The sequence below is a fragment of the Martes martes genome (assembly GCF_963455335.1).
Source record: "Martes martes genome assembly, chromosome: 3".
NCBI lineage: Eukaryota > Metazoa > Chordata > Mammalia > Carnivora > Mustelidae > Martes > Martes martes.
In genome coordinates this window covers 59,198,228-59,220,955 of record NC_137890.1, presented here as the reverse complement: position 1 = coordinate 59,220,955, position 22,728 = coordinate 59,198,228, and the positions used below count along the sequence as shown (strand labels likewise).

The 22,728-nt window shown below is 38.0% G+C and overlaps 1 protein-coding gene across 1 annotated transcript in view; it reads left to right on the top strand.

Moving 5' to 3' along the window:
- CAB39L (calcium binding protein 39 like) overlaps positions 1-22,728 on the top strand; it is a 115,505-nt gene that overhangs the window by 60,863 nt on the left and 31,914 nt on the right. Inside the window, exon 5 of the mRNA XM_080799642.1 lies at positions 11,820-11,938. Coding sequence (XP_080655768.1) covers positions 11,820-11,938 — 119 coding nt within the window. The remainder of the gene's footprint in view (positions 1-11,819; positions 11,939-22,728) is intronic.

Below are 22,728 nucleotides of genomic sequence, written 5' to 3'. Positions count from 1 at the left end.
TTCTTTCTTTTTTTTTTTTTTAAAGATTTTATTTATTTGTCAGAGAGAGTGAGCACAGGCAGACAGAGAGGCAGGCAGAGGCAGAGGGAGAAGCAGGCTCCCCACTGAGCAAGGAGCCCGATGTGGGACTCGATCCCAGGATGCTGGGATCATGACCTGAGCCAAAGGCAGCCGCTTAACCAACTGAGCCACCTAGGCATCCCTGTGCTATACTTTCAATGCTATTCCGATCAAAGTTCTACCAGCATTTTTCAAAGAGCTGAAGCAAACAATCCTAAAATTTGTATAGAATCAGAAGAGACCCCAAATTGCTAAGGAAATGCTGAAAAAGAAAAACAAAACTGGGGACATCACATTGCCTGATTTCAAGCTTTACTACAAAGCTGTGATCACCAAGACCGCATGGTACTGGCAAAAAAACAGACACATAGACCAGGGGAACAGAGTAGACAGCCCAGATATGGACCAACAACTCTATGGTCAAATAATCTTCGACAAAGCAGGAAAAAATACACAGTGGAAAAAAGACAGTCTCTTCAATTAATGGTGCTGGGAAAATTGGACAGCTACGTGTAGAAGAATGAAACTTGACCATTCTCTTACACCACACACAAAGATAAACTCGAAATGGATAAAAGACCTCAACTGTGAGGCAGGAATCCATCAGAATCCTAGAGGAGGACATAGACAGTAAACTCTTCAACATCAGCCACAGTAACTTCTTCCAAGATATGTCTCTAAAGGCAAAGGAAACAAAAGTGAAAATGAATTTTTTTGGACTTCATCAAGATCAAAAGCTTCTGCACAGCAAACGGAACAGTCAACAAAACAAAAAGGCAACCCACGGAATGGGAGAAGATATTCGCAAATGACAATACAGACAAAGGACTGATATCCAAGGTCTATAGAGAACTCCTCAAACTCAACACACGCAAAACAGATAATCACATCAAAAAATGGGCAGAAGACATGCATTTAACAATTTGAAATGCTTACTATGTGTGTAGGGTGTTGATTCTAGTTGGTCTTGAGTCCATTGGTTGTTCATGTATTTTGCACCCGTAATTAGACAAATTAAGTTACAATTACAGGTGAGGAAACACTATAGCATATTAAATGGAATTTTATGTTACCATGACCCTCTCGTCATCTTAAACTAATGAATATAAGCTTCAGAAACATTTATCCTATAAAGGAACATAATTTATGGGTGATTTAAAATGGTATTTGACGGGGCGCCTAGGTGGCTCAGTGGGTTAAAGCCTCTGCCTTCAGCCTAGGTCATGATCTCAGGTTCCTGGGATAGAGCCCCACATCGGGCTCTCTGCTCAGCAGGGAGCCTGCTTCCCTTCCTCTCTCTCTGCCTGCCTCTCTGCCTACTTGTGATATCTCTCTGTCAAATAAATAAATAATAAAAAAATCTTTAAAAAATTTTTTAAAAATAAATAAATAAAATGGTATTTGGCGTCAGGCCCTTAATCAGAAGCGTAACATGTTAATTGGTTTTATTCTCCCTGTAAAAATTAAGACAATGACCATTTTAGTTTGACCTTACCATACTTTTTAGCGAATGTAACCTGCCATAAAGATAAAGACTGCTCACACCATTGTATAATGTATAAAATGTTTTATCCCCTCCGCTTTCTGGGGAGTGGTCCCTCCATCCCCACCCACGGAGTCACAGTGGGAGGGACATTTTATGCAGCATGACACCTGCCCAGTACACAGGGCGGACTAGTAGTGGTCATCTGATCAAAGCAGGGCCAGAGTAGCCTGCAGGATTCTGGAACTAAAACGGAGATGGAACCTCAGTCTCTACCTAGGAGCATCAGTCTCTAACTGCATCAGTAGTCAGGTTTCCTACCACGTAAACTAAAAAAGGAAGCCAGTATGCAGAAAAGACAGAAAAAATGAAGATGAGGAGAGAGAGAGAGAGGGCCAGGAGGTTTACAAGGAGTTCTGCTTTAGAATTCTTGTCATGTGTAAATATAATTATACTGAAAAAATTTGAGAGCAACTAATTCTGAGCTCTGAAACTTTACCAGTATCTATAAATTAGTTTAGTTTGAATTTTAGTCCCCTGCAAAAGCACTCATCCATGCAGTGAACACTCCCTACCCCCAACCCTTTGCAGACGGCTCTGCCTATCTAGTTCTGCTGCTGAAATTCAGCACAAATTTTGGCCTACCCACAATAGCTCTCCCCACCCCCCACCCCCCAGCCAACACACAGAGGAGCAGAAGAGAGATGCCCATGACGTCAATGGCTACAGTTATGTTTCTTTTTTTTTTTTTTTTAAATTCAGGTGTAATTAACAAACAGTAACATTCTCTCTCCTTTTTTTTTTTTTTAAGTTTTTTTACTTATTTACTTGACAGACAGAGATCACAAGTAGGCAGGGGGTGGGGGAAAGCAGGCTCCCCGCTGAGCAGAGAGCCCAATGTGGGGCTCCATCCCAGAACCCTGAGATCATGACCTGAGCTGAAGGCAGAGGCTTTAACCCACTGAGCCACCCAGGCACCCCTCTCTCTTCTTAATACATAGTTCTGTGATACAGAATAATTCCATCACCCCCCAGATTTTCCCATGCCTCATTGTAATCATTTTTCCTACCCTCAGCCTCTGGCAACCACTGATCTATCTTCTGTCCTTGTATAATTTGCCTTAACAAATGTGGAAATGGCATCATGCAAAATGTTGTCTTTTGATTCTGGCTTCTTCCACTTGGCATCATGATTTTGGATTCATCTGTGTTGTTGCTGTGTACCAGGAGTTTGTTCCTTTTTATTGCTGGTAGTTTTCTACTGCAGAGATGTACACAGACTATTTATCCATTCCCCAGTTGGTGGATACTTGGGGGAATTTCCAGGTTTGACCAGTTACAAATGAAATCTCTATAGCCATTTATGTACAGTTTGTGTGTGCAGATGTAGGTTTTCATTTCACTTGTGTAAATACCTAGGAATAGGATTGTTGGGTAGTGTTGGGGTTTTTTGTTTGTTTGCTTTTAGCTTTTTTAAAAAAATTTTAGCTATTCAGGTAAGTGTAAGTGGTATATTATGGTTTTAATTTGCATTCCCTTAACGACTAATGATGTTGAGCATATTTTCATGTGTTTATTTGCCACTCTATGTCTTCTTTTTTTTAAAGATTTTATTTTTTTATTTGACAGAGATCACAAGTAGGCAGAGAGGCAGGCGGGGGGAGGGGGAAGCAGGCTCCCTGCTGAGCAGAGAGCCCGATGTAGGGCTCTATCCCAGGACCCTGAGACCATGACCTGAGCCGAAGGTAGAGGCATAACCCACTCAGTCACCCAGGCGCCCCACCATCTCTCTTCTTATGTGAATTGTCTGTATAGGTCTTTTGCCCTCTTTTTATTTGGTTGTTGAATTTTGAGAATGCTTTATATATCCTGTATATAAGTTAATGGCTGCAGTTTAAAAATGGGTGTTTCCTTTTGCAGTGCTGCTCTCTTTTACTTCCTTATTTGCCCTCACAATTTTTTTTTTTTTTAAGATTTTATTTACTTATTTGTCAGAACGAGAGGGAGACCACAAGCAGGGGAGCAGCAGGCTTCCCACGGAACAAAGAGCCGATGTAGGGACTTGACCCCAGGACCTGAGCCAAAGGCAGATGCTTAACCAACTGAACCACCAGGCGTCCCTGCCTTCCCTCACTTCTATTATCAGTAAAAGATACTCTTTATCAGCAGTTCTAATTGCTCTGCCTGATGTTCATTGCTTCTTTCTTCTCACTTTTTCTCTTTTCGTATTTAATTCCAGTTGATACCTCCCTACATATCATTCATTCTGCAGGTAATTGTTGACTATATCATGTTAGGGCTGACTTTCTTGAATTTGTCAGCTTAATGCAAGTGCTTCTTCAGGTTTGCCATCTGCTCATTTACATTATAAGTAATCTTGGAATTACTGGCGAGTTTCAGGCATTCAGGGTCATTTCTAGATGTTGCTTCATTACCATCAAAGATTTTTTTTCTTTTTTTTTTTTTTCCTGGCCACTTCTAGAACTTGAAATCTGAAAGTCTGAGGGTTGCTGAAGACTGGTTTTGAAATAGTTAAGGTTTTACTCCAGTTAGGTATAGTGTAATGAATGGATATCTGCAAGGTTCTGTATTATTATGCAAGGTTCTGTATTATCATTAATCATCTGGTACCTGTTTAGGTTTTCTCTAATCCTTTCCATTCTGATCCTTTCGTCTGATTTGACAAGCTGTTCCTGGTATCCAGGCTTGTTTTTGTTATCCACAGGGGGCTTCCTTTGCCTTTGCACATTATTTGCTAATGAATCAGAAGAATGTTTTCCTCTGGTAAAAGTTGGATAGAGTTCTGTGGAGCCTCATGTCTACTGTTCACTGGAATGCCGTATGGAAATGTTCTTGTGGCATTTCACTGGGAAGTATGAAAAACATACTCTTATGACTTTTCAAAGAGGATTGATGTTATGCAGGATTACTGTAGAGTCTACAAAGATTTGAACAGAACAGATGACTTCTTTCATTTTAAGCTTTATTTATATTTATAGCTATACCTCTTATACAAGTATATTGTTTAACATTTGTGTAAATGAAATTCATTTCTTATGAAGTAGTATGAACATTTGTAATATTTTATTTTTTTTTAAGATTTTATTTATTTATTTGATAGAGATTACAAGTAGGCAGAGAGGCAGGCAGAGAGAGAGGAGGAAGCAGGTTCCCCGCTGAGCAGAGAGCCCGATGCGGGGCTCGATCCCAGGACCCTGAGATCATGACCTGAGCTGAAAGCAGAGGCTTTAACCTACTGAGCCACCCAGGGGCCCCACATTTGTACTATTTTAAAATGAGAGTGGTTGATCCTAAAGTATCCTTTTAAATTGAAGACTCAGCTCCTAATTTTCTGAAAAACTTTGGATTTTATATTGTGTGTTTTTCTTAAAAGAAGATAAAATTTGCTTTCCCATGTGTCTGTTTTTTTGTTGTTGTTTTTTTAAATCTCTCTCCCCTTTTTAAAAATTCTTCTCTCTTCTTCCCTGGTTCCCTTTCCTTCCTTTCTTCTTAATTCTTCTCTCTCTTTCTCCCTTATTTCTACCCTTCTCTGTTTCACTCCATGGAATCAAGTGAAAGCAGTGGCTAGTCATAGATTTTTCTTATATTTAATCATTGCCAACATTTGGATATTCTTATTTCTGCCAGTTACATATACCATAATTTATGTGCCTGTGCCTAATTCTGGACATATTGATTATTTCTAACTCTTTCTCTTGATTTTGGCTCAGATCATCATTTCAGGGTCGTAAGATCAAGACCCACATCAGGCTCCGTGCTGGGCATGGAGCCTGCTTAGGATTCTCTCTCTCCTTCTCCCTCTGCCCCTCTCCCATCCCACTCCTCTTCCGTGCTCTCTCACACACACATACTCATTCTCTCTCTCTCTCTCAAAAAAAAAATCTCTGTGTCCGAACTTCTTCTTCTATATTTAAGATTGTTATTTAGGATTATTTTCTCAGGCTAGATTTCCCAATTTGAGATTCTAGGACATCAGCCAGCAATAAATGAGAACCGGCACTGAATTTTATGTAACATTTAAAAAAATTTTGGGACTCTGGACTCAGGTGGCCACACAGGAGGCTCCTGAATTTCTCTCCTCCTGTGGACAAACAGAATGTACAGTTACATATGCAGGAATTCCTTCTGAGAGAAATCTAGAAATGAGTTAAGTGTGTCCTATTTGTTAAGCAACTGAGAAAATAGCCACTTCAGAATGAGTAGGAAAGGCTGAGACACACTGGCCATAAAGCCCACCCCTTGGCATAGCACCATATGGCTGAGGGGGGAACCCCAACGCCCAGCTTCTCTTTGAGGAACAAAGGGTTTGGACCACACATCTGGTGGCCCAACTTTTTTTTTTTTTTTTAAGATTTTATTTATTTATTTGACAGACAGAGATCACAAGCAGGCAGAGAGGTAGGCAGAGAGAGAGAGAGGGAAGCAGGCTCCCTGCTGAGCAGAGAGCCCGATGTGGGGCTCGATCCCAGGACCCTGAGATCATGACCTGAGCCGAAGGCAGAGGCATGAACCCACTGAGCCACCCAGGCGCCCTGGTGGCCCAACTTTTAAGGCTGCCCACTGAGGGATGGTCCCCCAAGTCACCTGTGTATGAAAGCTGACAGGGCTCGCATTCATGAGACCCACAGGACTATAGCAAACAAAGGGGCAGTTGTTCACGGGTGCAAGAGTACTTGTTGCAACTGTCTCCGCCTCCCCCGAGCTAGCACAGAGGAAGCGCGACAAAAACACCCAACTCCCAGTCTTTCCCTGGGAGGGGTTTGATGAATCCTTTACAAATGACTGTCTTGAGGTTCCGGCTTTTAATTAGCATGCATCTAATTGCTGGCTACGGTCTTCCCAAAAGAGCTAGTGGGCACCTCTCCTGCTTTCTTCCTCTAGCTTGCTCCAACAAGAAAGCCAATAATAAATAATACAGAGACATCTCATGTACCTTGCCCAGTTTCCCTGATGGCAATATCTTGCAAAACCATAGCACAGTGATAGCACTGGGATATTGACATTGATAAAGTGAAGATATAGAAAATTTCCATCACTACAACGATGCGTCCTCTTGTCCTTTTATAGCTGCTGCCCTCTCTCACCCCATCCTTGGCCTCTAGCAACCAGGAATCATTCTCCATTTTGTAATCAGAATGTAAATGGTACTGTATAATGTGTAATCTTTTAATTTTTTGAGTTGACACACAATGTTACATTACTTTCAACATAGCACAACATAGTGATTCCATAAGCTCATACATCATGCTATGTTCACTGCAAGTGTAGCTACCGTCTCTTCCCATATATCACTATTACAGTCTCATTGACTATATTCGTTATGCCATCTTGACTTATTTATTCCATAACTGGAAGCCTGTATCTCTTACTCCCTTTCTCCCATTTTACCCAGCCCCCCACTTTTCTCCTCTCAGGCAACCATCAGTTTGTTCTCTGCATGTATAGATCTAATTCTCCATTTTGTTTGCTTATTCATTTGTGGGTTGTTGTTTTTTTAAGATTCCAAATATAAGGAAAATCTTGTGGTATTTGTCTTTCTCCGTCTGACTTATTTCACTTAGCATAATACTCTTTATGTTCATCCATGTCTCAAATGGCACAGTCTTATCCTTTTTATGGCTGTGTAATATTCCATGGTATAAATATACCACATCTTCCTTATCCATATTTCTGTTGATGGACACTTAGGTTGTGTAACCTTTTGTTACTGACATTTTTCATTCAGCATAATTCCTTAAGATTCATCCAGGTTGTTGCATGCATCAAAGTTCATTCCTTTTTATCACTGAGTCCCTGGTATGGGTATATAGCACAGTCTGTCAAACCATTTACCTGTGGAATGATATCTAGGTTGTTTCCTCCTTTTGATTATTACGTATAAAGCCGCTGGGAACATTCATGGTTGGGTTCCATTTCCCTGTGATAAATACCAGAAGGGCAACTACTAGTATAGTAGTGGCATGTTAAGTTTTTATTTTGTTTTATTTTATTTTATTTCATTTCATTTTATTATTGTTTTTAAGATTTTATTTATTTATTAGAGAGAATGGAGCACAAGCAGGGGGAGCGGCAGGCAGAGGGAGAGAGAGAAGCAGGCTCCCCACTGATCAGGGAGCCCAACTCAGGGCTCCATCTCAGGACCCTGAGATAATGAATTGAGCCACCACAGGTGCCCCTTATTTTATTTTTTTAAAGATTTATTTACTTCAGAGAGAGAGAGAGAGCAGGCGGCGGGGCAGAGAGAGAAAACCCTCAAGCAGGCTCCACACCCAACACAGAGCCTGATGTGGGGCATAACCCCAGGACTCTGAGATCATGATCTAAGCCAAAACCAAGAGTTGGATGCTCAAACGACTGAGCTACCCGGCACCCCACCTGTTGAGTTTTTTAAGAAATTGCCAAATTGTTTTCCAGATTAACTATATACGTTAGATCTCCACCGACAATGTACAAGTGTAGTTTCTTTGCATTTTTGTCAGCTTTTGGTGTTGTCATTATTTATTTTAGTTGTTTTGATAGGCATATGTACTAATCTCTCCTGGTGATCTTAATTTGCATTTCCCTAATGGCTAATTATGTTGAATATCTTTTATGTGCTTGTAGCCATCTGTAGATCCTCTTTGGTGAAATGTCTCTTCATATCTTCTCCCCCCATTTTCTAATTGGTTTGTATTTTACCCTACTAAGTTCAAAGGCTTTTTTACATATTCTAGCACTAGTTTTTTTTAATCATATATATGGTTTGAAGTATTTTCTCCCTGTCTGTAACTTGTCTTTTCATCCTATTGACAAGATCTTTTACAAAACATAAGTGCTGAATTTTGTTGAAGTCCAATTTGTTAGTTTTTGTTTTCTAGATTGTGCTCTTAGATTATTTGCCTAACTCTAGATCTTGAGGATATTCCTCTCTTTTTTTCTGGAAGTTTTATAGTTTTGTGTTTTACATTTAAGTCTGATCCATTTCAAGCCAATTGTTGATAAAGTGAATCCATTAAGAATATTTTTCCATGGGGCACCTGGGTGGCTCAGTGGGTTAAGCCTCTGCCTTCAGCTCAGGTCATGGTCTCAGGGTCCTGGGATCGAGCCCCACATTGGGCTCTCTGCTCAGCAAGGAGCCTGCTTCCCCCTCCCTCTCTGCCTACTGCTCTGCCTAGTTCTGATCTCTCTCTCTGTCAAATAAATAAATAAAATCTTTTTTTAAAAAAAGAAAATTTTTCTATATATCAATTAGCATTCTTAATCAGTACTTAGTCCATATTTTATATGGCTAGTAGTTTTAAGATTGACTAATTAATTGAATAATCTTAGTGTCTTTTAATTTTGGGTCCTACTTGTTTTGGTATTAAAAACTGCCACATTGGGCGCCTGGCTGGCTCAGTTGTTAAGCATCTGCCTTTGGCTCAGGTCACTATCCCAGGGTCCTGGGATCAAGGCCCACATTGGGCTCCCTGCTCAGCGGAAAGCCTGCTTTTCCTCTCCTGCTCCCTCTGCTTGTGTTCCCTCTCTCTTTCTGTGTCTCTATCAAATAAATAAATAAAATCTTTTTTAAAAAGTGCCACATTAATAGATGCATGAGATTCAGTGGTCTAGATTTGTGATAAAGGGCTCATAGATGCCTATGCCTCTAAAGTAATAAATCAGTCCAATAAATATTGAATGCCTACTATATATATATCAGGCCCTACTACGGGAATTGAAATATGGCTTGTCCTTGGGAGCTATCAATGTGATGAAGGAGTTAGAGACAAAATTCATTTCAGTATACTGTGTTTGGTGTTGGAATCAGTTTAGTATGATGGATAAGAACCCAGATTCTGGATTCCATCAGTTTTGGATGGAGTCCTGGCTCTCCAACATCCCACTTATATAAGGTAACCTCACTAGTCCTTAATTTCCTTACTTACAGAATGTACATTATAAGGTTGTTAGGAGGATTGGAAAATACTTATAAAGTTCTTTGTATAAGTGCCTGGCACAGAGTAAGCACTTAAGGTTAGCTGCTATGACCGTGGTAGAGATGGAGGTAGGGGTAGACAGGGAAGAGGAGGTACTGGTGTATGTAGGCAAAGATGTTGTCACACAGAGAGGGGCAGTTATCCTAGAGGTGAATACGTCTGACCTGAATCTGTTGTATTGAAAGAGGACTTCAGCGACCTCCATTTTGACCTGTCTGTACTTTCTAAGTTCTCCTTTCCAGCTTATCTCTTAACCCAGGCAAAAGACCCCTGCAGGCAAAGCATCCCATGATAGGAACTGAAACTACCCCCTCAAGCAAAAAACGTCTACCCTGACGTCAGCAAGACCACACGTGATTGACCCCAAGACAAAGATCTTTACTGCTTGCCTACATGTACCCACCAAACTTTGTCCCACATTTTCCTTATATAAACCCAGAAGTATTTTTCAGCACTTTGGAGATAGTCTGAGACACTAGTCCACTGTCTTCCCAGAGCTGGCCTCACTGAAATAAATTCCTTTCTTGTTACACCACCACTCATATCTCTGCCTTTGGATTTTGCCAGCAGTGAGTGGCTGAACCTGGTCTTTTTGGGAACCCTACAGTCAGGTGCTCTCGGCACCCCTGCGCCCCTGTTACAGATTGACTAAGACTTAGCTACAAAAAGGAAGGAAAAGAGTTCAGGACAAGCAGAACAGGAGCAAAGGTATAGAAATGATAGTTGTGTATACCTTTATGTAGTACAGTCCATTGTTATTAATAGAACTTGAAGTAGGAATTGAAAAGTGAGACGTGGCTGGAGAGGTAAGCAAGGGCTAGGTCATGGAGGGTGTCAGACCTTTCTCTAAGCAAAAGGAAGGCATTGAAGAGCTTAAGAGAACAGCACAGTCAGATTTGCTTTTCTAGTTAGCTCTCTCAGCCCAGTGAAGACTTTTTTGAAGTAGAGGACATAACTGGAAGATAATCTTTAACAGTTCATTTGAGAGATGAAGGCCAGAATCAAGGCCATAGTAACTCATAATGGAATGTCGTCCTTTTTTTTTTTTTTTTTTTTTCATATTAAAAAACTCCTGTTTGGGGCGCCTGACTGGTTCAGTCAGAAGCACATGCAACTCTTGATCTCGGGGTTGTGAATTAAAGCCCCACATTGGGGGTGGAGATTACTTAAAAATAAAATCTTGAGAAGCAAAAAACTCAAGGTGCCTGGGGGGCTCAGTCGGTTAAGCGTCTGCCTTTGGCTCAGGTCATGATCCCATCGGGGTCCCTGATTGCAGGGAGCCTGCTTCTCCCTCTCCTCCCTGCTTGTGCTCTCTCTCACTTTCTCTCTCTCCCAAATAAATAAACTTAATCTTAAACAAAACAAAAACTGTTCAGTTCAGAGCTTCAGTTGGAGAAGGAGACAAGCTTCAGGCTGTAGGGTGTGTGAAAGTGGAAGTCTTGTAAATGAGGACTCAAAAAAGTCCCATCCAACACTTTTGCTTCAGCTGCTAGGATTGAGTAGTCCTCTCTATTCCTCTAGGTTAGATATGATTTCTTTCAATCACCTAAATCATATATACCCACCTAATAGAAAAACTCACATTCTTTTTTTTTTTTTTTAATGCACCAACTTGGAATGGGAATGGATAAAGTGGAGGGGGAAAAATTACTAAAAAGTACATTTAAGAAAAAGGAATCTGATTCTAACCAACATTTGCTAACATCTTTATTTTCTTCATCCATTTCCCATCCTTATTTAAGACGGTTTAAAAATGTTAATCATAATTTTCTTCTTATATAAAGCTAAAAGGTAAAAAAGCATAAGGAATTATATTGTACCATATCCACTATTTTAAATTCTTCTGTGCCATTTCGTTTACAACTGTGAGAAATAGACTTCTCGTTGTTCAAATTAACCACAGTGCAAATCCGATGGAAAAGAGCTGCGTCTGTTTGTAGAAACCTCTGTTTAAATGTTTGGAAGCAGAGCTGACTAAAGATATATGACAAGAATAAGTTTAAAAAATAAATGAATAGGTCATGGGGATATAATTTATAGCACGCGGAATATAGATAACAATACTATATTAACTTTTTTATGGTTAGAGCTGCTAACTAGACTTACGGTGATCATTTTATATCGTATATAAATGTTGAATCACTAAAAAGAACGAATTAATGGTTTTGGATATTACAAAGAACAGTGCTGTTTCTCTTTGTGTGTGTTTATGTGTAAACAGCTTTTGAGATACAACTTACACTCCATATAATTTACCTATTTTGATTGTGTAATTTAATGGTGATTTGTTTCTTTAACAGGGAAAAAAAGATGTGACCCAGATATTTAACAACATCCTGAGAAGACAGATAGGTACTCGGAGTCCTACTGTGGAGTACATTAGCGCTCATCCGCATATTCTGTTTATGCTCCTCAAAGGGTAGGTTCATGGTTTCCTTTAAAGTAGGTTTGAGTATAGAATAGCTGTTAAAAGTATATAGCTATGGGCGCCTGGGTGGTCCATTTGGGTAAGCAATATGGTTTCTAAGACCACTTTGTTCAGCTTTGCCATTTCATCTCACAGGGAGGCGAAAATACATGGAAGAAATTATCAGCCACTGGAAATGGCTCATGTTACTCCCATTCACCTTCCATTTGAGAGCACTCAGTCTTTCAGCCCCTTAATTCTTAAGGAAATCTGAGAAATGTTGTCTAGTGTCCAGGTAGAAGGAGACAGTAGATTTCGGTGGATTGCTAACATTCTCTGTTGCATACTGTTTCTTTGAATATTTCTTCCCTTCCATTTTCTGTGTTCTCACTTTCTGAATTTCCTGTCAGAGTTGAATCTCCAGGATTGATTTCTTAGTTCTTCTATATTTCCTCTCTTATCTTTTTATGTGTTGGAAGATACTAATTTTACATTTAATTGAAGATAAACCCTACTGAATTTTCATTTCAGCTACTCTATTCTTAATTTATAAGAATTCGTTTTTGTTCTCTGATATTCCTTTTTCTTGTCTCTTGGCAATTCCTGGTTCTATGACCTTAGGCAAGACACTGTACCTTTCCAAACCTCAGTTTTCTTATTGGTAAAATAAAAGGAAAATTTATAATATTACCTTCACACTAAAATAATGTTTTAGTGTGCCATTATATGCCATTAACTCTATACCATCAGAAAGATTTGTGTTTTCAGTCAGGGTTGGGCCACTTACTATAAGACCTTGGGCAAGCTCTCTAACTTCTTTATCTCTTGGTTTCCTCATTGCAATATGGAGTCAATAATAATACCTACATGAGTAGGTTGTTAGGAGTCTTCAATGAGATAATGCTTATGAAGCACAGAATCTAGCACACAGTACTCAGTAACTACTAATCAAAGAAACTACTATCTCTATTCCTCCCAAGAGCTCCAATTCCTATAGAAACATGAACAATTTTAAAAATACAATGAAGGTCATATATAAGTGCCAGAATAACATTATAAAGTAAAGTGCTCGCTTGTAGCTCACAGGGATTTGCAAGTTTTAATGGACCCACAAGGATATGTTTTGCACAGCTGGACACAGGTGAATAAGGCCAAGGTGATCAATTTATACCCACTTTTGGGGATTCTAAAATATTAAGCTCTAAAGCATTTGACATTATCCTCAAGGAAATGGGGAGACACTGGAGAGTTTTAGAGAGAGGAAGAATATCAGATTTGTGTTTCAGGAAATGAGGATAAATTAATAGTAGTTTTAAAACATGAACTTGTAAATAAATGACCCTTGAGAATGCTGAAATGGGTTGTCCTGGAGATTGTGTTGACTGACAGAGAAGAGCAGTGGTGTACATGATCTAAAACACTATCTTCCACAGGACGCCTGGGTGGCTTAGTTGGTTAAGCATTGAACTCTTGATTTTGGCTCAAGTCATGATGTCAGAGTCATGAGATCAAGCCCTGCATGGGGCTCTGCACTGAGTGGGGCCTGCATGAGATTCTCTTTCTCTCTTTCCTTCTGCCACTCCCTTTCACTTGGGCACTCTCTTGCTCTCTCTCTAAAAATTAATTAATTAAAAAAATAATAATAAAATAAAAAAATAAAAATTAATTAATTGATTCATTAAATAAAATTAACTTCATTCCTTTTTATATGGTAAAATGTATATAAATTTCATACATTTGCATATTATGTATGCTTTTTGGAAGATAGGGAAATTTAGCATAACCGGATATTTATTTAGAAAATTATGTTGGTACAAAATTATGTTACATTGTTTCTTCAAAGTAACAATGTAAGTTGTTTTCTTACAATTTTTTTTCCATTTCTGGGAATAATAATACAGAAGATAAACAGCTAATTCTGAATGCCATTTATTAATAATTTAACTGCTGGAACACATTACAGATCTACAGTGAGCCTTTTTATCTGTGGTATACATGGGATGAGTTAATGTGTAATTGTGTACCACGGCTCCCACCCCTTCTCCCTCTTTCAGCAGAGAGAGTTGAGAAAAGAATTGGTGCAGGGAAGCCAGGCAGGGGAACTAGACTAAGCTAGACCTGATGTCCATTTGCAGACAAGACTTGGAGATGAGCAGGAAAGAATCAAATGGAGGAGACCACCCGCTTCATGAGAAGGCTTGGGGAGCCTTAACGGTGAGAAGCTCCAAAGCAGCTGCAGAGTGAATTGGGAGAAGGAAGGGAGTTTGAGAAGTGATGCTGTAAGTTATAAGTCAGTATTTTAAAAAAAAATGTTAGAGACAGAGAGAAAGAGAGAGCAAGCCAGTGCATGAGTGGGGGGGGGGGGCAGAGGGAGAGGAAGAGGGAGACATAATCTCAGGCAGACTCCAAGTTGAGACCCATGTGAGGTTTGATCTCACAAGCCTGAGACGAGGACCTGAACTGAAACCAAGACTCAGTCTCTCAACTGAGCCACCCAGCACCCCAATTCGAATCTCTTTTAATGACTTTTTTTAAGTGACTTTTTACTCTTGGATTATGTTTATATGTGATTCTGTAAAATTGTGAGACCTTGGGTTTTTAAAAATTAGGATTACAAAAAAAAATTAGGATTACATAGAGTTTACTGAGTGTGAATAATTAGTGTCTCTTTATATATCTATATTATATCTTTAATTATTTAAAAATGTGCTTATGTCCCACTTGATGGTGTTTTCTGATGAATTCAAATGACTACTATTCGTATACAAATTATTTGATAAAACAAGTCATTCAGTATATAAACAGATGACTAAATTGATGTAAGTAAACTTCCTTATATTTGAAATACGAACTCTCTATTCATTAGACACCTATATTTACCAGTTAACCTATGTATAATTTGTGATAGATAATTGTATGTCATTTTTTTGTATTTAAGAAGAAAAACTTAAATAGCTTTCATTTTTTCCTAGTATGTGGAGAAAATAACTTTTAATCACTTAATTAAAAAGCCACTTTGTTAATATACGGATTTTTATTCTAGGACTCTATTTTCATGTAATTATAGTACATAATAGAAAAATAAGAACTATTTACTTTAAGAATAACTTTGTCAACTTTGATTCATTAGGAAAGTTTTATATATCTTTCCATTTCTTCTAAAAAGTTAATATTTAGTTTCATTTATAAGGCTAAAACTGCTTATTAGTTCATTTATGAAGGGCCTACAATAGTAACAGTACTAGTAATAATAACACTAATAATAGTCATAGTCATGGTAGAAGTTTAGATTGTATTTTAATCAAATGTCAGGCCTTGCTTTGTATTCATATAATAGTCTTGTAGGTAGTTATTATTGCTGCTGCTGTTATAAAATATAACCTCTTTTATATGCAGCCCAGAGAGGTTAACTAACTTATGTGAAGTCACATAGCTAGTACGATTTAAACCCAAGTAGTCTGGCTCCAGAGTCTATGCCCTCAGAATACTACCCAGCTTTCCATTCCTTAAGCATTCATAGTCTACAATGAGAAGAGACAACTCATTACATGTCATTGTTATTATTTTATAGGATATCAAAAATGGAGGTCTTAAAGTAGGAAATTGCCAAATAAGCACAAAGAGAAGGATTGAGTGTCTTGTGTGCAAAGGCAAGGTGGCATCAAAATGCATAATGTGTTTGGAGGTTGTCAGGATTTCTGGTGTAGCTAGAGTCCAGTGTGAATGGGAGGGAAGGTTGGGTGATAAAGCTGGAAAGGCTGAGAACAGATTGTAAAGAGCCTTCTATGTCCCACCAGGGAGTCTGAATGTCATTCTGTAGGTAACATGGAACTCCCCAGGGGCTAGACATGATGAGTTCTGGTGGCAGTGCGGAAAATGGCTTAGAGTGTGGAGGTACTGAGTGTCCAGCTTGGAAGAGTCCAAGCTAGAGATAATTAGGACCAAAACTTTAGTGGTGATATTGGGAATGAAGAAAGCAGATATTTTAAAAAAATATTTTAATTATTTTCTGACTCAAGGTAGCACATACTTATTATTTTAAACTTCAGATATTTTAGAAATATATAAAATAGGGACACCTGGGTGGCTCAGTCTGTTAAGCATCTGCCTTCAGCTCAGGTTGTGATCCCAGGGCCCTGGGATTGAGTCTCACATCAGGCTCCTTGCTCAGTGGGGAGCCTGCTTCTTCCTCTGCCCGCCACTCCCCTGCTTGTACTCTCTCTCTTTCTCTGGGAAACAAATAAATAAAATCTTTTTAAAAAATGTATAATATAGAAGGGGAGTACAAACCATTATCTCTCCCAAAGAAAACCATTATCAACAATTTGGTGATGATATCTCTGGGCTTTATTCTCTGTTGTAATGATTCTTCTTTTATTTTTTTAACCCAGACTTTAAGTCCATTCCTTCACATCCTGTTGTGGAAATACCATTTACTGAGTGCTTGCTATGTGCCAACTGTTGCATTCAATATCTTTACTTATGTTATTTCATCTAATTCTTTTGATAATACTGTGAGGACTGGGTATTACTCTTGCCATTTTACAGATGAGGATGTTGAAACTTAGGGTAAGGGTATTGCTCAAGGTAATAAAGCTAATAAATGACAGAGCCAAGTTTTCAATCCAGATCTGTTTCTAAATTCCATGTTCTTTACCATTACTGTATCTTTAATAAGATTTGCGGACCATTCAGGTGTGAAAAGAAAGGTAATTATAGAAGATGTTGAGTACAGGGTAGACCAGAAGTCCTAAGTAGAACAGTTTCACCAGAACCAGCTTTACCTGTCACACGTGTTTAGCTTAAAATGCTAAATCCTTTGTTAAAGGTCAGCATTTTTACTGAATTATCTCTTGTAAAATTACTTTTCAAAACTCAGGACAAACCTTGATTGGTGCATTTACAAATCAAACTGATGTTATTTAAGAAAATGATAGTAACTTTCCGTATTGAACCTAATTCTAACAAGCAAGGAAGGAAGGAAGGGGGGAAGAGAGAAGGAAAGAAAGAGAGAGAGAGAAAGAGAGAAAGGAAGAGAAAGAAAGAAAGGAAATTACTAGGTAATTGCCCATCAAAGATGATCGCCTGGATATAGGATACAAAACATGGTATGAAGGATTTGGAACCCAAATTTTATGAAACAATTATAAATAAAGACTTTCTCTAAATGAACTTTTCTCTTGGACCAGACAAGTGACATTCCAAATTACTGAGAGAACTTAAGGATGAAGTCACTTAAACTCCTCTCAGTGATCAATTAAAATCATAGCCAATGAAAGATGTTCCAAAAGTCTAATGTTGAAATTATAAATGTCTCCTAATAATACTATTTAAAAAATTTTTAATACAAAAATTTTCAACCATATACAAAGATAGAGAGTACAAAGAAACCCTATGTACTCATCACCCAGTCTTAACAACCATCAGTATTTCACTGTGTTTGTTTCATTTATCGCCCGAATACCAACCCCTACTTTTTTGGCTGGAGTATTTTAAAGCAAATCCCAAATCTCATGTAATCTTGTTGTATCAACCCTAAATAATTTACTTTGATATGCATTGCAAAAATAGAAAGATAAATTTTACATAACTACAATGTAATTATTATATTTAAAAAGTAACAATAACTTTTTAAAAGATTTAATTTAATTATTTGACAGAGAGAGGGAACACAAGCAGGGTGAGTGGACAGGAAGAGGCAGGCTTCCTGCTGAGCAGAGAGCCCGATGTGGGTGTGACTTGAGCCAAAGTCAGATGCTTAACTGAGCCACCTGGGTGCCCCCACAATAATTCTTTAGTAACTAATACCTGCTCCATACTAAAATTTCCTTGATTGTCCCTTCCCCCAAATTTCCATAGTTGTTCAGTTAAGGATCCTAACAAGTTCTACTTACTGTATTTGGTTGTAATACCACATAGTCTTTTAAAAATCTCTTTTCATTGAGAACTGCACACACACCCCTTTTTTATGACATTGACTTTTTGAAAAACTGAGTTCATTATGGTACAGAATTTTCTCCATTCTGGATTTGTCATATTGCTTCCTAATGGTGTCACTTAACTTGTTCCGCTGTCCCCTGTATTTCTGTCCTGGAGGTTATATTTAAAGACTTGATTAGATTCAGATTCAGTTCTATTTTGGCAATCATACTTTGTAGGTGGTGCTGTGTAGTTCATATTTCATCTCATCAGGAGATATACATTTTGTAATGCTAAGATTGAACAGTGGCTTCAGGTGGAGACAGCTTAATCCATTGTAAAGTTCCTCATCAGCTTTACACTTAACTGTTTTACCATTCATTGATAAACAGCATACAATGCAGTCATTTCATTAGCGGTTACAAAAAGAATCCTGTCATTTTTCATGCATTTATTAACTAATGTAGTTTTATAGAAAATACCTTTCCATCATCTCCCACAACAATTTAACTATTTAAAAATACAATTCATACCAGAGAGGTAGAATAAATGCCTAATTCTTTTGCTTCCATTATCAATTTAGAGAGAAATAAATTGTTACTCCAGGAACTTCCATTGGCATCTAGGTTTCTTTGCTCTCTCTCACTCTCTCTCTCTCCCTTTCCCCCATCCTTTTATTATCATTATGAACTTGTGGGTTTAATTTTTTTCCATATGTTTTATTTTTCTTGCTGATGCCCAGTTGTCTATCCTTCAACTTGCCTCATGACCTTTTGACATTACTCACATTAGCAAGTGAGATTCCTTGCTTTTTGGCACAAGATATACCAGGCCCATTTTATATATTTCCTAACACAGACTTGGAGTCAGCCATTTCTACCAAGGACTCTTGTTCTTTTTAGTGAGGAATGGTTCTTAGAGACTATAATCTGGATGCTAGGGCTTCTCATTGACATTGGATTATTACTGCTTCTAAGCCTCCTTAATGGACAGAGTTATCTTCTTATTTATAAAGTAAGCAAATATATCTAGATTAAAAGCAAAACTTCTTGCCTATATTGAGGAGGCCAAGTGTTTGTTAAGTGACATTTTACAGAACTTTTCTAACTACTGCCTGACATTGTTTGCTCCCAGCAACAACACAAGTCATTTTTCCCCCTTACACATTTTCTTAACTTGAGATATTCTTTCACAGGATGTTCTGACCATTTTTTGTATGTTTACTGTAGCTCACTGCTAGAGGAGAAAATTACTCTTATATTTTAGCTTTTATTAAATTCAAAAGGGATCTTATATGCTGTGATTATTTGAATAAACATGCATATATAGTAGTGTGCCTTCTCCATACTAACATAGTTAATTGGAGGCCAGACTATATGATCCAAACTACAAATCAAAAAGGAAGATATAATTCAATTCTATAAAATAATGATTCAACATTTATTGTATTTATCTTTATTGGCAACCTGATGTAAATTAGTCATTGTGGAGGTAGAGTGATTCATTGTGGTCCCTGCCCTTGGGAACCTGTCATAAGTGGACTAGAATAGATGAGATATTTATTCTATACAAAGTATAAGGATATTAATGCTACTGGGATTTGAAACTTAAGATAGGCTTAATTTGTGGAACACTAAACTATTAGAAACCAATATCCTAGAGGGTAGTAAGGTTGAAATGATATATGTAAATTATAGATCGCTTAAAGGGTACTGACGAAAACTAAGAATTTCTCTATATATCTCAATATATTCCTACCTTTAAGAAGCTGTCATCTCAGAGAATGACATTTCTACTCTTAAGCACAAACTAATGGGATGCAATAAGTGTTCTGACCCAGAGGAATATTTTTTAAAATATTTTTTTCATCCTCAAGAATAAATAGTATAATCACAGATGGTTCCAATAAACTTTACCAAATGAAAGGAAAAAGTGAACTAATTATACACAAAAGTTTGAAGTATAAACTTTTTATAGATAGTTTGGAAATTAAATCAAGAAATGAGAAGAATGTTGGCTTGAGATCATAGAGCTTTTTGTTTAAGCCAGAGTCTGAGTTTCATAGAGTTCTACTATTAAGAATTCCAGTCAGAATTTGAAATTAATTAACTTCAAGCGCACCTGGGTGGCTCAGTTGGTTAAGCGTCTGGCTCTTGATTTCAGCTCAGGTCATGATCTCAGGGTTGTGAGACTGAGTCCCACATAGGGCTCCATAATTGACGTTGAGCCTGCTTAAGATTCTCTTCCTTTCCCTTCCCCCTCCCCACCCACTTGTGCACACATACACTCTCTCTCTCTAAAGAAGAAGGAGAAGAAGAAGAAAGTCATTAATTTCACTGTGTGCCTACTTTGTGCAAAACATTATGCTAAGCACACTGGAGACTGAGATGGGGATAGGGGAAAGTAACAAGTAAGATAAATCATATAGAGATGGGAGCAGAGGAGGAAAGGAGAAGGTAACAAGAGAGTAAGATGGTAACAAGTAAAACCTATTCCCAGCAATGAAGCCTTGAAAGATGAGAGAGAATTTTAGAGGTAGAGGTGTAAGGAGAAGGACATTCTAGGCTGAGAGAATGGCGTACCCCAAAGATGTATGGAATGGGATGAGAAATGAAATTAAAAATTTAGGGTCAGATTATAAAAGTCCATAAATATCTCACTAATAAGTCTAGATTTTAATGGTCTTGGGTTCTTTCTCCAGGTCAACAGTCTTTATTTCATATTCTCTAAAGTACTCTACCAATAAACAGCAATGTTTTTCTCCTTCACACTTTAGAAAATACACCCCTCTTTATAACATTTTAATATTTTCCCATCTATAACTCTTCCATGTGTTCCAGCAGGCTGATTTTCAGGTTCTTCTGGTAAGAGAAATTATTAACACTATAAATAGGTATTTTTAAATATTCTGCAAATAATCATGCCTATCTGAATATATTAGCATTTAATGTTAATATGAGTTATTCAGGGAATACTCAAAGGAGTTATTGATAGTATTCAGCATAAAAGAGAACAAAAATGATAAATACTACCCTAGTTTAGTGAATTCTCTCAAATATCCTGGTTTACCATTTCCCCTACTGTATTTGTGGATTTGACTTTGCAAAGTAGCCAGTTTCCTAGGTTGTAGGAGAGAGATTTTATTCTTAAATCAAATGTCATGTAGATGTTGTCTTTTAAAGAATACTGCACTATATTTTATTGCTCAACAGAATGTTACCACTTATAATTGATGAGTTATATCTTGAAGTTTTGTGTAAGGGTGCTTTTGTTTTGATTTTCATCTATTCAGTTTTCTTATTTGTTCATTTCAGTTCTCATCTGTTCAGTGGTCATTTTTGCTTTTAAACATTTTTTGGCTATAATTTTTCTAACTTGGAAAAGTCATGGTAAATCTGAAAGATTTATTGTATTAGAACCATAAAAATTAATATTGTATTTAATTGAAATGAAATGAAATAAGATTTTTTTATCCTATACGCACTTCCCAGTCTTTTACCATCATACCTTCTTTTGTTCTACTGTACTATTTACCACACAATGGAAAACTGCATCAGTTTAATATTGAGCTTGTTTTACTTGAGCTAAGTTTTGTTCAATTTCTTGAAACCTTATAATACACTGGAATGTAACTCAAACTAGATTTATTTCAATGTTGAATTTGACACTTGGAGCATTGTTATTAAATTAGGAAGGGAACAGATCTAACGTGCCAGTCCTGAATTGTTTCCTACAATAAACATTGTGTTTTTCTAGTGCAATTTTTGCTGCAAGCTGTAATTCATGATTTCAGGGGGTCATTCAATACACAGCTATTACTGGTCATCTATTACATACAAACTGCATATATGTGCATGTAATATCTATCCTTATCTTCTTCCTGAACCCTAGATAGATATATTCTACTGCCAAGGAGACATCCCTACTTAGATATCAGGCATCTCAGAGTTAACATGGTCAGAAACAAACTTAATTTCTTCACTGATCTGCTCATCTACTAGTTTTATTCATCTTAAAAATTGGTACCACCATCTACCTAATTATTCAGGCCTAAAATATGGGAATTGTTCTTGAGTCCTCAGTTTCCCTCACCCCAAATTTGTTCCCCACCCTACCCCAGCTATATTGTTCCTCCAAGCAATATGCAGGATCTGCCCACAGTCCTGTCATGTACTACTACCATCTCAGTCCAGGCCACCATCATCTCTAGCTGGGCTGCTGCTCCTCCTCCTACCCAGTCCCCCTGTTCCCACTCTAACTTTCCAGCTCATTTTTCCTTCTTCTTTTTTTTTTTTTTTAAAGAGCCAGTGCATGAGGAGGTGGGAGGGGCAGAGGTAGATGGAGAGAAAGAGACTCTTAAGCAGGCTCCATGCCCAGCATGGAGCCCCATGTAGGGCTCAATCTCATGACGCTGAGATCTGAGCCCAAATCAAGTCAGATGCTTAACCAACTGAGCCACCTGGGTGTCCCCATTTTTTCCCATGTTTTATAATAGATTCTCCACAGATGCCCAGAGTGATCTTTTTAAAGCATATGTCAGGCCATGTTAATTTTTTAAACTCTCCAAAGTCTTCCTATCACTTTAAAACCAAACTCCTTAGCTTAGCCTGTGGAGCAGTATGTGATCTGGCCCGTCCTTCTCCACTCTTGCTTCATTTCATACCGTCCACTGTTCTTCCCCTACATTCCAGCCACACTGGCCTTACTCTTCTCTAACTCACCAAGCTGGCTCTTGCCTTGGAGCTTTTGTGGTTAGTTCCCTTTGCCTGGAATGCTTTGCTCCTTCCCTGACCACTCAATCTAAATGAAAGTAAATTAAGTAGTTACACTCTGTATTATAAATATTTTAGTGTCTTCAGTTTCTAGCACTTCTCAGAATATGA